Source organism: Myxocyprinus asiaticus, chromosome 6 (assembly GCF_019703515.2).
Source record: "Myxocyprinus asiaticus isolate MX2 ecotype Aquarium Trade chromosome 6, UBuf_Myxa_2, whole genome shotgun sequence".
NCBI lineage: Eukaryota > Metazoa > Chordata > Actinopteri > Cypriniformes > Catostomidae > Myxocyprinus > Myxocyprinus asiaticus.
In genome coordinates this window covers 16,427,033-16,444,578 of record NC_059349.1, presented here as the reverse complement: position 1 = coordinate 16,444,578, position 17,546 = coordinate 16,427,033, and the positions used below count along the sequence as shown (strand labels likewise).

The following is a 17,546-nucleotide window of genomic DNA, read 5'->3' as shown; positions in this document are numbered from 1 at the left end:
TCAAGGAAATTGGAACAAGTCCAATTCAGTTAAATCAAAAAAGTTAATATATACTTTTTTATTTAAAAATAAATGTGTTGGATCATACTGTAACAGCATGCAAACAAGGCCCTTCTTTTTACCCTTTATTGTGAAAATGATTTGACGTAAAACTTAAAAAAAGTTTAACATACATGCAAACCTGTTTTATTTCTTAAAAACAACAATGTAAAAATGCAGACCTGCCTTTCTCTCTTATCATATACTATTTGGATAACACATTATTTTACAATGTTACATGCTACTAACTGCAATTAATTACTATAGTAATAGTGTAAACAATGTGTTATTACACGTATTTCCATGAATTACACAGTATAGCTTATTAGAAACTATCACACAGTCCTTTCTTCTGCAAATGCACACATTAAATTATCTAATAGAAAGACAAAAAGAAGCGTTTTTATTATACCACATTGACCACATTGTGTTAATAATGAATCGTGTAACAATGGTGACGTAATTCACTGTCGCTCAGACCGGTCACACTTTACATGACATTCTGAGTCAAGAGCCAAAAATGATAAAATAAGATCTTTATTTCTTAAGAATTTGATTTCTGTTCCACCTGTAATTTCCTTTTGGAATAATTTGTTTGTTAACCTTAATTGGGAAAAAAATATGGTCTTTACAGCAAACAAACAAACAAACAAAGTGAAAGAAGTTTCCTTTAAGCTGATACACAGGTTTTACCCTGTTAAGAAATGTATAGAAAAGTTTAGAGCTGACATTGATTTAACATGCTCTTTTTGTCTGAACTCTGATGAAACAGTGGCACACTTATTTTGGTCGTGTCACTACACTCAGAAGCTTTGGAATGATATTGGAGTTTTTGTCAAGTGTAAGAATTTGCCAGGCTTCTCAATACATATGAGAAACATTATATTTAGGTATTTTGACTCAGACCCCACAAAAGAAAATATCTGTTTTGTTATTAATTAAAAAAAATTTCCTAAGCAAATTTTACATTCACAAATCTAAATTTTCCAAACTGTAAACCTGTCTTCTCTGTCTTCTTAAAAGAAATGGAAAATGATTTAAATGTGATCTCAGTATCTGTTAATAAGAAAGCTAGAAGGACTGTTAGAATTTGCTCTGCTTTTGGGCTCTTTATGTGATCATTTTTATGTGATATAATGGCCCTCTTATTTTGATTTTTTTATTTTATTTACTTTGTTTTATTTTTTTGTTGTTGTTTCTTTTATTGTTGTTGTTGTTGATATTATGTGCTGTATGCTTATTTTTCTGTATGTTCCCGTTCTCAGCAATTAAAAAAAAAAAAAAACACTTTACATGACATCAACACAGTCACATGATAAAGGGGCGGGGCTTTCGTAACCATCAGCCAATAGAAGTGCACGTTAATCCGAGCTCTTCAGATCAGAGAATAGAGCATGAATAACGGAACGCCACAATATTTACTAAAATGTTTCAACGCCACACCGACGTCGGACACTCATGCCGCAGATCAATAAAACAGTAAACTCCCAATACTAGCTCTTTCATCTTAAATTGAGCACTCCAGCATTGCAAGTTATTTATTCAGCCTGTAAGATGGCCTGGATCTGGAAGGTAAGTCGAGCCGCTGACTGTTTTTTCTCACTTTATATTCAGTAACGTATGAATGTGCATAAAGATTGCACAGATTGTTTTGAAAATGCTGGTGTTTTACCTCTAAAGTCTTGTCGTGAGCGAGACGTGGAGATTTATGCAAATATCTAGCTCCTCTTGTAATGAATGTAACTGTATGCACTGTTGTTGTTCGAGTACGACACGTGTGTTCAGTTGGCTTACACTTTACAACCATATTTATTCTTTATTTCTGCTGTATTATGCAATGACAAGGCATCATGTATCTACACATCCATTATTGTGTTTTCATTGAAGTGGGAAAGAGACACATGCCAACATCAAGTTGTTAATTATCATGTTATATGCACTTTATTACAATCAGTGAAGAAAATATGCATATGCAATAGGTTTTTATACATTATCCTTGATGTTTTAGATCTTCTCTTATTCAAAAATAACTGAAGATCCTCATGCATCATAAGACTATCACTCATAATAGTTGAGTTGCATCATTCTCTGGGGCTTGAGTGCATCATCTTCTGTTTTCATTGAAATGGGACAGCAAATTGGATCCAGACTGATTGCATTTTCAAACATGCTCAAGCAACTGGATTATTTAGTAAATTAGAAAAATGTTTTGAGAAATTTTAATTCACATTTTAATTTGGATCCACTGACGCATGAAAATCTGTGAAGCTTTGAGAAGAATTGGTCAAAGAATTTTCACACCACCACCAAATAATTTTTATTGGTAGTTAAAATAAAAATAAAAATAGCTCAAGTAGTTTAAATTGAACTGGCAGCAAGAAAAGACACACATGAGTAGCTGATTCACTTTCAAACAGACAATTTCAGTGTGTGTTAAGAAAGTTTTGGTGTGACCCAGCATTAGGGATCTGTATGGTGAACACTTTCAGACTGACACTGACTGCATTGAAATTCAGTGTTTGTTTTTTATAAGGTTTTCTTACATGTGCTTTCAGACAAGTAAAACTGAAGATATATAATCAGGAGATACTCGTAGCTCTTGTGTAGCTATAAAAAGCCTCAGTCGGCCGTACTTTCTGACAAAGAGTTTCCTTTGTCAGCCCTTTATCCTTACCCTTAATCTATACGTCTGCATCAGATAACTATCAGTAAACAGAGAAGAGGGGCAGATTAACTATTTAGAGCTACACTGATCTAAAATGTATGCTTCTGGTTGCGTTAACGTGAACTGTTGGAATTCTACAGAAATCCCTCAGACCCTCTTTAAGCACTTTGCTTTACTTCTGGACAGTTTTAGCCGTTTTGTTATGGTAATGTACTTTCAGGAGCTGGTCAGAGTGCATAGTTTGACTGAGAGCCTCTTTGTTATCAAAGAGAATTAGTCCCACTGTTGTCCACAGTGGTCACTTCAGGCTACACTTGGTACTGTATATAAAGTCATCAGTATCTGTATACATCATTCACATTATTGAATTACAGTGCCTTCAAGCAATACATTTTATGAGGACGCTCTCTGGGAATCAACCCCATGTCCTTGGCGTTGCTAGCAGCAGCTGTTGAGCCACATATTGTAAAAAGTGGCAGCCTCCAATTGTTACTTTAAGGAGATATTTATACTTAATCTAACCCTTCAAATTAGTTTTGATGATGTGTAACCTAATATATTCAGATAATAAATAATAGTTGTGACCTAAATGAATTAATCTAGATGGTACCACATGAAACAATTTTTTTAGGTTAACATTTTTCCAGTGTAGAAAAACTGAATGGTGTGCTTTAGACGTCTCCAACAACCCCCCCCCCCACCCCCCCAAAAACACATTGTTTATCCTACTTTGAATAGTATATCATGTTCTTTAGACAGTTATTGGCTAAGTGTATTTAGACTTGACTGAAATGGATGTGGGAATTGGAAAAAAATTATTTTGGTAATAAATTGATGTGGGTAATTCATATTTTAGAAAGTATTAGTTTCGTTCCAAAGATCTAAAGTATCTATTTTTAAAGATTATCAGTAAAATGAAGAGAAACAGCCAATTTTGACTGGATTACACAAATCTCTATTAGACTATTTATTTATTTATTTATTTTATCCCCATTTCTCCCAATTTGGAATGCCCAATTCCCACTACTTAGTAGGTCCTCGTGGTGGCGCTGTTACTTACCTCAATCGCTTCTGAGACCGTCAATCTGCGCATCTTATCACGTGGCTCGTTGTGCATGACACCGCGGAGACTCCGCATGTGGAGGCTCATGCTATTCTCCGCGATCCACGCACAACTTACCATGAGCCCCATTGACAACGAGAACCCCTAATCGCAACCTTGAGGAGGTTACCCCATGTGACTCTAACCTCCCTAGCAACCGGGCCAATTTGGTTGCTTAGGAGACCTGGCTGGAGTCACTCAGCACGCTCTGGATTCGAACTTGCGAATCCAGGGGTGGTAGTCAATACTCGCTGAGCTACCCAGGCCCCCATTAGACAATTTTAAGATGCTTTTCCAAAAGTAAACAAAATAAAAAAATAATAATAAATGTTGGCATGTGTTGGCATAATACATAATAGCAGCAAAATGCAACTAGCCATGCAGTATAGCAAACTTTTAAATCATTAAATGTCTATTTACTATAAGACTGCATGTTCTGAGCCCAGTTAGCCAATTTATATGAGCTGTTCTTGCACACATTGAATTCTGACTAATCCAGCATCTACTCAATTACAGTACACTTAATTTAAGAGATGGGCCAATATATAGAATTTTGAAATATCCGAACCAAAATAAATGATGAAGCACATCAAGGCAAAACATGATATTGCGAAATTTGCTAAATTGTTTTCTGTCCATGTGACCATAAATGAAATGACCCATAAAACATCAAAATCTTTGTCGCTTTTTTCTACACTGTTTACAGCTTTCGCACAAGGTTCTTGAAGTGCTTAAAGTTCTTGAATTTAGCTTTTAGAAATTTAAGTACTGGAATAGCTGGAAAATCTGCTTATTTTGTTGAAAATTGCTTGAGATTAAAATAGAACATTTCTTCCGTGTAATGTGTGTCCACAAAGATAAGATCCACGCACTCCACTCTCATTGAATAATGTGTCTTTTAATGTCCTTTCTTTGTTGATCAAAAAGTAAAAAGAAACATTCATTTTAATCACACATAGCACGGATGTGGTAAAGAAAACAAGACTCCTCTCTCATTATATGTTTTATTAACCGGAACACTGTGAAGCCTAATTTATACTATGGAAGAAGCCGAACTTTTTTCTCCTGGACTAAAGCAACCTAGATGAACGAAGCCGGCGTTTATGCGCAGCGTCATTTTAAAATTAGTTAGTTGAGGGTGACATGATGGTGTTTAACGTGTTCCAGCCCCTGAAGTAATGCCAATAATGCAGATCTTTCCATGGATCTTCGCTTTTAGTGCTGCAATGCTTCTTTGCCTGGTTAAACTTGCGACGGAACCACTTCCACTTTTGGCAACAAGTTATCTGATCTGACTTTATAAAGACTACAATCTCTATCCACTCATTTGTTGTGGCCACGCTGTCTTTGTGGACTTTGTGTTGTGAATCATATAAAAAATTGTACTTCTAAACAAAATCTAAAATACGGGGTACAACGTTGTCAATTAGCCTATAACTACTCCTCAGCTAGCACGTGCGATTGTAAATATAAAACTTCATGTTCAAACCACACCCACAATTAGTTTTAACCAATCATCAATGCTCTTCGACCAGCTGAGTTCTCATAGGTCAAGAATTTCAGAGATGTGTGCAAACAGGAGAAATAGAACCAAGTGAACACCTTGTCAGAATAAAAACTTCACTGCATTTCGTCATCATTGTTAGGCGAACTAAAAGAACAACCCGATCTCATGAAAATTCGTACATATTTTATGAGTTGGCTATTTCGTATGATTTCATACAATTTTGTTACCCAAACCCCTATCTAAACCTAACCAATCAGTAGAGTGTGTAAACATGATAGGAAGCTGTTGTGTGTGGCAGAAGCAAGTAATTGTTGTGTACAGTGCTGGGTGGATTACTTGTGAATAGTAATCACGTACTGATTACAAAATACATTACAAAAAATGCTATCAGAAATGTAATCTTGTGGATAAATTTTTTTGGGGTTATCTAATCCAAATACTTTTGGATTCATTTCAACCTAATTCTATTTTATTTTATGTCACATACTTTTGAGTAGGATAATCATTTTAACATAAAAGTACAAAGAGGAAGAAAATGTATTCCATTCTTTATTACTAACAAAAAGAGCCTCACAAAAAGATCTCCTTATGAACTTTTTAAAAAGTGCTTTAATCATTACATGAATGAAGTAAATATTAAATCTAACAGCAATGACAGTGCATGGCCAAAATTTATAATTCAAAACACTGAGACATCAAGCTCATTTTAAGTTCATAAAACAATAGCAGCATTACGAACATTAATGACCATAAAATCAACATAATACGATCAACAGCAATGACATTGCCTGGTCAAGGCTAACAGCTCTAAACTCTGACACAGTTACTTTTAACCCTTACTACTTAGTAATAGTCCATCACCTATTCCTTAGCTGAGGTGCATATCTTACTATTGTAACATAAAGATAATTATTTTTTTGTATTTTATATAATTTTCTGTCATACTTTGTCATTTAAGTGTTATTATATCGATCGAGATTATATCGAATCGTGAACTTCATATTGTACATCAAACCGAACTGCAAAAAATTCCAAATACCTGCCCCATTTCTGGACAAACAAATCTAAATAACCCCGTCTTCCCAATGACACCTCCTCATAAGCCGCTACCCTCCCCATCTCCGTGCACCACTCCGGATATGGGGGCGCACCAGCTGACCTCCAACCCCTCAAAATAACCTGCCTGGCAATCATCACACAAGTCAGAACCCAGTTATCAATATGGCCATCCCCCACATCGATGACCACCCCATCACCCAGAACACAAAGTCTGGGGCAAAACGAAACCCGAGTGCCCACCACGTCGCACACAAAATTCTGAACCTCCAAAAAACATGGGCCTTCTCTCCATCCTCCGACTGGCATCTCCAGCAGGTGGGAGTGTCTTTAAGACCAAGCCTATACAGTCTAGAGGGGGTCCAATAAAATCTATGCAAAATTTTGAATTGTATAAGACGCACCCTTGCATCTCTAGATGCAGACTTAACGTTTTTAAGAACCTTAGCCCACACTCCTTCCTCCAATGCCAAGTTGAAATCTTTCTCCCATACTCTCTTGAGAGAAGTTAAGGCTCCATCCCCCAGACTCTGAATTAACAAGGAGTAGTACACTGATGCCTCATGACCTTTCCCAAAAGCTGCAATCACCTCTCCCAAAGCATCTGCCTCCTTGTGTGCTACTCCCAAAAATAGTACAAAGCAGGTGGCGCAGTTGTAAATACCTATAAAACTGAGGTCTGGGGATCCCAAAATGTTGGACCAAGTTTTCAAACGATCTCCACTTTCATATAGGCCACTGAGTGTAGCAACCCCCCTCACAATCCACTCTGGCCAGCAGAAAGGAGACTTGCCAATACACAATCTTGGGTTCTGCCATATGCTCGATGCAACATTTAAATAAGTGTCCAATTTAAACAATCTGGACACTTTAGTCCATACCAAGTGTAAATGCGAAATAATGGGGTGTACAGTAACTTAACTTTTCCGATTAGTTTGATAGATATGCTTTGTAATGGCGAAACAGGGGCAAGAACTGCCTGTTCAATAACAAACCAGGGAGTGGCTTTCTCAGGTGGAAGTGACCAATGAGCCAAATGTCTGAGACTGAACGCATAGTAATAAAACAAAATCACGTGTAGGCCTAGCCCACCTTTGTCTATCGGCCTATGTAACTTATTAAAATGCAATCTGGGACGTTTACCATTCCAAATGAAGGACTTCACTATGCTATCAAATTGCTTGAAATAAGAGAGGGGGACATCTACAGGGAGAGACTGAAGCAGGTATTTAAATTTTGGAATACAATTATTTTTAATAACATTAACCTTCCCAATCATCGATAAATGTAATGAAGCCCACCTGCCCAAATCTTTTTATTAAAGGGTCAAAATTAACACTAACTAAATCAGACAAATTTGCTGGGAATAAAATCCCCAAATATTTAATGCCCTGTTTGGGCCACTGGAAGGCGCCCGGCTGGAAAGCCGTTACTGGACAGTACACTGTCAGTGCCAAAGCTTCGGATTTAGACCAGTTCGCTCTGAATCCTGAGAACTTAGAAAAGGAATTAATAATTCTGTGGAGGCAAGGCATAGATCTAGTAGGTTCAGAGACAAATAATAAAATATCATCTGCGTAAAGCAGAAGCTTATGCGCCACACCTCCTGCCACCACCCCTGGAAAATCATCCTCCTTTCTTATTGGGCTGCTAATGGTTCCAGGGCAAGACAGAACAATAATGTGGAAAGAGGGCAACCCTGCCGAGTGCCCCTATACAGAGTAAAATAATCTTAAATTAATCCATTTGTTTGTACCGCTGCTACAGGGTGTCTATAAAGTAACTTAATCCAACCAATAAATGTACTCCTGAACCCATACATTTCCAAAATCTTAAAAAGATAATCCCATTCTACCATATCTAATGCCTTTTTGGCGTCAAGTGAGATGTCAGCGACCGGAGACTGATCATTCGCTACTGACCACATGATATTGATGAGACACCTGATGTTATCAGAAGAGCTGCGGCCCCGAATAAACCCCACCTGATCTATATGTATAAAGTCTCCAAATATGTGTAAGACCAAGATTTTTACACATTCTGTGAAGCGTCAGTGTTGCTCTAGTTGGTTTACACACTTTTGCTTCACTATGATCAAGGACTGAGTCCATCAAAAGATTAAAGTCTCCTCCCAAAATTATATCATGAGGGGTGCCAGCGGCTTGCAACATCCCTTCAAGATCTATAAAAAAGTCCTGATCATCAGCGTTAGGTGCATAAATATTAGCCAAAATCAGACTTTGCCCCTGAATTTCTGCTAAAACAATTTGAATTTGAATTGTAAATGTTTATTTACCAATATAATGACTCCCTTGCTCTTACTTGAGCCAACACTAAAGAAAACATTTTCACCCCAAATCTTCCCAAATTTTTCAGCTTCCTACTGGGAAAGATGCATTTCTTGAAGAAACACTATATCATATTTCTTATGTTTAAGAAAAGAAATAACCTTCCTTCTTTTTATGGGGTGCCCCAACCCATTCACATTCCATGTGGAGAGAGATAGTACACTCATATTAACATTTGACATTTTGATATAGTAGAAAAAATAAATTGTGTGGCAAAGACAAAATTATGAAGACCACATTTCAACATCAATGCAACAATAAAACCCTGAACTTCCCCCTGAACAAAACAAACAGAAAAAAGATAAAACGTGCGCATTAACCCCACGCACCAACTGGTGTCAATCCCTTTAAACTCAAAGAATCCATGTACGCCTATGAGAGCCCCCGCTACAACTTTGCCATCGGATTGCTCAATTTTGCCTCACAAATTTGTAAGGCAAAATTACATAACATCAAATATTTTGTAAAACAAACCCCAGCCAATAGGCAGAATAAACACAAAGAACATGTAGACTCATTCACAGAACTCTCTCGAAGGTGTGTTCCTTCACAAAACAAATTCCAGCCGATATAAAGCCGTTCAGTTTCCTCGTTCAGACAAACTAATCTTCAGTGAGCCAGCTGATGAGTACAGCAGATGACATAATCATTCTAATGTCCCACAAAAATACTCCATAAATCATACTCCAGCCAACAGGAGGCATAAGCACGAGGAACTGACAGATTCATCCATAACTGTCCCTAAGTAGTGTAATTAAACAAAACAAGCTCCAACCGCTAGGCGGGACCAGCACAAAAGGAAACGAAACACGCACCCCGGTTCCTCAGATGGTCAAGAGTCAATTCACTCAGAGGCCGCATAAAAGTATATCCCATGATTTACACAGTCTGCCAACTTTATAAAAGACATCCTTTGTGTGGGCATGTAGATATTTTGCGGTCATCCGTTGGGTCTATTCTCAATCTGCCCGGGAACTTCATTGTAAATGTGACCTTCCGTCAATGCAAAAGTTTCTTTAAGGAAAAGTGTTAATCCACAAAACAAACTCCAACCACTCGGCGGAGCCAACGCAAAAAGAAACAAAAATGGTGCCCAGCTTCCTCCAAAAGCCAGAGTATGTACAGTGAGTCAATCCACTCACAAGAAAAACACCCAATGGTTACTCACCCATTGTTTCAATAAAAGACATTGCCTGATTTGGACATGTAAATACTTTGCTGCCATCCTTGGTGTTTATTCTCAGTCTGGCCGGAAACATCAGAGCAAAAGTGATCTTCCGCTGATGTAAGAGTTTCTTGCATTCCTTAAACCGATCGCGTTTCTCTCTTGTCGAGTTCCCAAAGTCCGGGAACAAGAAAATATTGTAATTCTTCCAAGAAAGCTTTCCTTTACTCCTTGCCTGGTGCAACATGAGATCTTTATCAGATGATTTCAAAAATTTGGCCAGAATCGATCGGGGCCTGTCTCCCTCAGCAGATCTGCGAGCTGGGACTCTGTGAGCTCGCTCGATTTCCAGCTTGTGGCCTGTTATGTCGAGCAGACTTGGGAAAAGCTCGTCTAGGAATTTCACCATATCTCTGCCCTCCTCATGCTCAGGAATTCCAACAATTCGTATGTTATTCCTGCGGCTTCTATTCTCAAGATCTTCAAGCTTTTCAAGAACACGTTCCAAATCAACTTTGGTCGCGGGCGGATTAGCAGCTAATTCCCTCTCTGATGACTCCAAATAATCGATTCGTTTTTCAACATCTGTCACTCGTGACTAGCTCAGATAATTTATTTTCCATCGCCGTAATCGATCGACGTATTACAGCGAGATCCTCCAAGTCCGCAAGTACCTTCGTCAACATCACCGACATATTGGACATTTGACGCTGGATTCCTTCTCCCGCCGCACCATCTAAATCGAGTCCCCGGTCCACAGGCCTGTCTGGGCTTTCATCTTGAACCCGTAAGTGTCTTTTAATGTCTCCAGAGCCCGAGGATTTTGACTTCTTTGCCATGTTTACCTCAAACAGTAAATGTGTAACTGGGTGTATCGAATTTCACCGGATTATATCATGAAAATTATTTACAAAATTAGCAAAGTGCGCAGAGCTGTCTCTCACACGTCTGCCCTTCACATGGCGTCATGTGGCTCCCTGCTCATTTGCAGTGTATTTAACATCTACGTTCAAAGCGAGCTGTGCAATATGCAATGAGTCCAAAATAATTCCAAAGTGCTTTTCGCTCTTGTTCTACAGCTTCTTTTCATGTGTCAGGTGATGTTTCTTCAGTATTAATTTTCGTGTGCCATGTGAACAGAGATAGAACATAAAGCAAGCATCTGTGCATTCAGACGGTTTAAAACTTGTTCATTAGAATCAGTTGTCATTACAGATAGGACGGAGGATTAATTTAAGCGGCTCTGATTGACCATTGCCATTTCATTGCTCAACAGACATGTTACTTATTAGTTAGAATACTCAACCGCTGCAAAATCACATTGTAAATAGAAACCATTGACGTAACAGGAGCAGACTTAAATTGAACGCTGTAATCGTCAGTTTTCATGATTACATAATCGTGGCTGCCTCAATCGTAATCGCGATTAATTTTCCGATTAATTGTGCAGCCCTACTGCTGTATATTTTAGGGGTTCTACAGTGAAAAACATGAGGAATACTGCCAATTACAGTTCAATTTTTATGGCTGTGCTTAATTCTATTTCAAGAGGATGCACATTTGATTTCTCACTACTTGCCTCCTAAAGCTAAAGTTAATTTTCAGGCTGTAGCATATTCCACAGTGTTGGTCTTGCTCTGAGACGTGGCGCATATAAACGCAGTTTAAAACAGTTTTGCTGTTGTAATAAAGTCAAGCTTAAAAGGTTGCAGGTAAAAGGGACTAGCAAGCACTTTACACCTCTGATAAGATAATTAAAGTGCAGTTTGGTGTTTGCTTCACCCAGATGTCCAACAGGAGCTCTTGATTTGTTGCTGTGCTAGATTCTTTTGTTATACTAATTCATTTTTGTTGAATAGGTGGAGAAAGACAACTAGGTCAGAAAATGAAAGACATCTCATTTGACTGGTAATCTGGTTTGGAATAGTACAGTGTGGCTGTGGGAAAGTAGCTTAGCAGGAGTGTGAAGAAGCCAGGGAGAGATATTGTAGGGATCTGCTTGTGTGGCTGTTTGAGGATTTACACTTGTGATCCATGCGCACTTGAACAGTGTCCCAGCAGATGTGGATCCAGAATACATGTCTGTTACCTCTCTATAATGAAGTGTAAATTCTTATAAATGAATTTTGGTTTGAGCATGAAAATCAGGCGTTGTCATGTACTGTAGCAATTGCAGCCCTTATTTTGGCAGTTATTTGTGGCCCAGATGCAAACTAAAGGTTGATTAGTTAAAAATGACATTGTTAAAGGTTTATTTCACCCATATATGAAAATTCTGTCATGATTTGCTCATCCCTATGTCATTCCAAAGTTTTATGCTAATTTTTCCATGGAACACAAAAGGAGAATTATTGAGCCTTCACACAGCTATTTTCAGCACAACAACAGTTCATAGTGACCACATCTGTCAAAAAGGACAAAGACACCTTTAAAGTAGTCTAGACTCTCACACTATATTTTAAGTCTTCTGAAGTTTGCATGAAGAAAATATTTAAAATAAGTCATTAATTACTGTTAATCCTACTCTCTGCCGAAGCTCTAAAATCTCATTAGCAGTTCCCATTAATATAAATAATGCCACATCGCCAGACTCGCCACGCCAGGTTTGACAGGATTGGTTCTTATGTGTGACATAATCAAACAATACACATAATTTCAAAGCAGCTTCACAGAAAATGAGGCTGTAATGTCTGTAATGTTTTAAAGTCCTCGTTGAGCAGTTAAGGATATTAAGTGAACTGTAAGATTAATGATTATGTGTCTTGTAAATCCGTCCTGAATTGACTGAAAGTGCACGTAGATGCAGTGTCATTTGTTAATTGGCTGATAAAGGCTTTAGTTCGTTATTTATTTTCTATGTATTCCATTTTCAGAGGAGTGATGCAAGCAGTTGTCAGAGAAGTGTTAGTCACCATATGTGGAATTGGAAATTAGGTTTTGAGTGATTTTTAAGTAAATAACAACAACATTTTAGTCTGTTCTTCACACAACGCTATCATATGGCTTATATTGGAATATACACATATACACTCAAAAAAATATTTTAGCCTATTTTTAAGATTTACACATTTCAATTTCATAACAAAATTCCATCAAATTGAATTGTGTGATGTTTAACAAAATTAAATGAATACAACTTAAAATATATAGTTTTATTTTATTATAAATTACTCAATTCAGTTTGATAGTATTTTGATATAAAATAGAAATTCTTAAATCTTAAATTTGTTTATTTGAGTGTAGCACAAAATTCGTATACTATTTCAATTGTGTTTCTTTGTCCAGTTTCCTTAATGAAATCCTTTAAATATTATCATGTCTTCTCCTCAGTGGCGTGACTCCATTAATCTGTTGTAAAACATTTTATATTGCATTGAAGGCAACAAAAGCTAAATAGAGTCAGGAGTTGGCAAACCTGGCATCCAATTAACAAAACGAGATTGGAGGTGTGGGTTAGAGCTACTTTGACTTATAAAAGCACTCAAACATTTTGAGTTTGCTATTCACAAGAAGCATCTGCTGATGTGGACTATGCCTCGCAAAAAAGATTTAAAAAGACCTACGATCAAGAATTGTTGCTTTACATAAAGCTGGAAAGGGTCAAAAAGTTATCTCAAAGAGATTAGATATTCATCTGTCCACAGTTATACAAGTTGTCTATAAATGGAGACTATTTAGTACTGTGTCATACTCTCCCTAAAAGTGGCCGTCCAGCCAAGATGACTCAAAGTGCACACCGCAGAATGCTCAATGAGGTAAAAAAGAACGCTAGAGTGATGGCTTAAGACATCTCAAGACGGCTTAAGATGGCTTAAACATTTCTGTTCAAGAGTCTACTATATGGAAAACATTAATCAGGCTTGGTGAAATGGCAGGATACCACGAATGAAGCATCTGCTTTCCAACAAAAACATTGCTGCATGCAAAACTCTACTGGGAAAATGTTTTGTGGACTGATGAAACTAAGGTTGAATTATTTGGGAAGAACATGCAGCACTACGTATGTCATAAAAAGGGCATCACATACCAACATGAAAACGTCATCCCAACAGTGAAGTATGGTGGAGGGAGCATCATGATTTGTGGATGCTTTGCTGCTTTGGGACCTGAAACGCTTGCCATCATTGAGGGAAAAACGTATTCCCAAGTTTGTCAAGATGTGCGCCTGCTGAAGCTCAGTAGAAGTTGGGTGATGCAGCATGACAATGACCCAAACATAGAAGTAAATCCACTACAGAATGGCTTCAAAACAAGAAAATCCACCTTTTGGAGTTGCCCAGTCAGAGCCCAGACCTTAACCCAATAGAGATACTGTGAAATGACCTCAAGAGAGCTGTTCACACCAGACATCCTAAGAATATGGAGCTGAAGCAGTTCTGTAAGGAAGAAGGGTTAAAATTCCTTCTGAACGTTGTGCAGGTCTAATCCACAGCTACCAGAAACACTTGGTTGAGGTTATTGCTGCCAAAGGAGGATCGACCAGTTATTTCCACAGCACTAGAAATGTTTAATGGGATGTGTTCAATAAAGACATGAAAGATTATAATTGTTTGTGTGTTGTTAGCTTAAGCAAATTGACTATACTTGTGACTTTGATAAAGATGAGACCACAATTTACGACCAATTCATTTATTTAGGAAACCAGCTAATTCCAAAGGGTTCACATACTTTTTCTTGACACTGAAAGACACGATTGCACCAAAGGATCAGACTATGATAATATTTTGGTGAAATCATGACTATAAAGATTTTATTCAGTGCAATCACTTTAAGTGTTGTGGGTCATTGTCAGATTGTTTCTTTTGTAAAGTTAAATGAATAATTCAATGAGAATTCAGTCATTATTTACTCACCTTCATTTTGTTCCAAAACTGAAAACAAAAATGCTGTTATTTGTCAGTGAAACACGAAAGGAGAATATTTAAAGAATTCTTCACATTAATCTTTTCCATAAAAGACAGTTCATACTTAGTCGCTGACTGCTGCTTTAAAGCTCTACATGTAGTCCCAATGACTCCAGCACTACATTCCAAGTCTTCTGAATATATACGATAGCTTTGTGTGAGGAAGAGACCAAAATTTAAGTTGTTACTCACTAAAACAATCTTCCCTTCCGCTGCAGCTCTGATGTCTTATTCTCCATTCCGTATATTTAAACTGCTGTGCCATTTTCGGTTATGAAAAATGTGAGAACCAATGGCCTGTGCCATCAAAGATTTTAAACATGCCATTGTTAAATCTAAATGCAAATGAGATTTGAGAGCCGCAGTGAGGAAAGTGTATGGATTACACTTATCCGATTATTCAGCATGTGCCCGACTTAAAAGTTTGTATTAAATATGCTTACTAACAATAAAGAGGACAAAATCATCTTTTAAAAATACCTCTAAATTACATTCACTGAATTAAAGTGAAAAAAAAAACTTTTTATTAAACCCTACGAGAAGAGAAATCTTTTACGATCCTTGAAATTTGTGTCAGACGGCAAAATCATGGCCAAAAACGTACAGTCTGAACCCAGCTGTACACAGCAAAAAATCATTTTCTTAATAATGTTTTATTATTTTCCTGTAAAATATCTAAACATCTTTAAAACAAGGTAGCCTAAATTTTGCCCTACAACAAGAGAAATATTTTAGAAAATCGTAGTGTTAACTAGGGATGTCATTAAATACTGATATATCGATTATTGATCGGCACATTATTTTATCGATATATTTTTGAAGCATCAATATATTAAAATTAGCTGACATTTATATTAGAAGCCATATTGGCATGCTTTCCAATTCACTCAGTTGGCCTCTGTTTAACAGTCTGGTGTAATAGCATTGGGAGACCACAAAAGGGCGATATACCATTTACTGAAGCCGGTTGCGGTCACGATCACACACACAAAACGGTATTTTAGAGCTCCTTGACACAAACACACATAGTACGAGCTGAAGTGGTGCAGATGGCAGTTTTTGTACTTTTTCAAGAATGAACGGTGACGTTGATGAGGTTAGTGAAACTGGTGTAACTGCGTGAATTTTATTATGCAATTTCTCTGTATGTAGCGTTCATTCAAGCTGTCAAACCACAAAAAGGCATACTTGTAACTGAAAACACATTGTGTAGGCTCTATGAAAGATGCTTGTACACAATATATCATCCAGTTATACTAGAGTAAATAATATGTGTCCTTTGATAATGATTTGTGTCAAATTTAATGGAAAACTATGCGAGTTGAGCTCCGTGGCGCTGCAGAATGTTGATGCTGAGCGTTGGCTGTGTGTGTATACATTTGTAGGAAATAAATAATTCTTTTGAATTTTAGAACGCACCATTTCATCCGCCAGACACGTCCAGTGTACGGCCCCCTTTAATTTAATCTGCCGCTCACAGTTTACCAAAGGTTTGTTGAGAAATATGTCTGAAGAGTCAAAGACTTCTGTGCAACGAGCAGCCCTATTAATATCTGGAAAATAAAAATCTGTATATATGGATAATCATCAGGAAAATCGTCTGATTATCGATGCATGAAAAATGCATTGATCCCAAGCCTAATAATTAGTAGCCTAAGTGTGGCTTAAGTGTTAAATTTGGGGCCACTGTAGGCTTAGATTACAGTTAGTTACAGCAGGTCAAGCACTTCACTGACACAGATATCTATTTTTCAAAGAAAAAGGTTTGCAAAGTATATTTAAGTTAATTCACAATGTGAATTTTCCATCCTGAATCCAGATGTTGTGGTTTTTCAAGCATGAACCTCTCCTGCAGTCTTTCTGAGAATAAACAATTTAGCTGAGACAGCAGATTCTGCTTGTGAATTTGGTTTCTTTCAGTCTTTAAAGGAATAGTTCACATTTCTGTCATCATTTACTCAAGCTCATGTGGCCTTTATTACTTTCTTTCATCTGTGCAACATAAAAGGTGGATTTTTAAGGAATATCCTGGCCACTCCTTTTCATACAATAAAAATGGAATGAGGGTTTTTGCACAGTCGAGCTACAGTTTTCATTTCACTGTCCAAGTATACATGACACATGTGTAATCGAATAGCTGGAGAAAGACGTCAGCTGAGGAAGTGACTTAGATGGTTTCCAGTTGACCTTTTTGCATCAACTGGCACAACTACATGGAAAACTTTACAGCCATGTGCATTTCTAACCTTTACACTTTGATTTTGGTGCATATGAGATGTACGTCATCCCTTGTGCTTATGGTGATGTCCAAAGGCAGAAGACGATGCAATTTGCTCTTGAATTTTATAACTACAAACTCTGCTTTGCTTCACTTAGTGCCTACAATTATCCTTATAAACTCTGTGTAAAGTGTAATAATAATGTTTAGACTGAGGAGAGATGTCGTGAATAAACAAACGATTAAGAAAATGATTGTTTTTTCTATATTTTCCAAGCGATTGCTGGTATTTTTATAGATTTGTTGTCTGTATACTTGAACAGTTCTGCATCTGTCACTGAACCTGCATATTCAATAAAAGTCATGCTTTCTGCCTCATTCTATGAATGGAATCCACATGAGATCAGTAAAAGAGCTGTTATAACTAGGGCTGTCGATTTAATGCGTTAAGTTTGTGTGAATAATTATATTAAAAATAATGCATTAAAAAAACTAATGCAATTAATCATACCCCCGACACGTATGTAAATTCCGTAATGAAA

At 37.2% G+C, this 17,546-nt stretch overlaps 1 protein-coding gene across 2 annotated transcripts in view; it reads left to right on the top strand.

Annotated features, from left to right (window-relative positions):
* The first annotated feature begins 1,438 nt into the window (after positions 1-1,438).
* The window catches only part of LOC127442027 (alpha-N-acetylgalactosaminide alpha-2,6-sialyltransferase 3-like), a 163,024-nt gene continuing 146,916 nt past the window's right edge, over positions 1,439-17,546 (top strand). For both annotated transcript variants that reach the window (XM_051699697.1, XM_051699695.1), the window contains exon 1: positions 1,439-1,611. In XM_051699697.1, the coding sequence (XP_051555657.1) occupies positions 1,594-1,611 (18 nt within the window). In that variant the 5' untranslated portion in view covers positions 1,439-1,593. The remainder of the gene's footprint in view (positions 1,612-17,546) is intronic.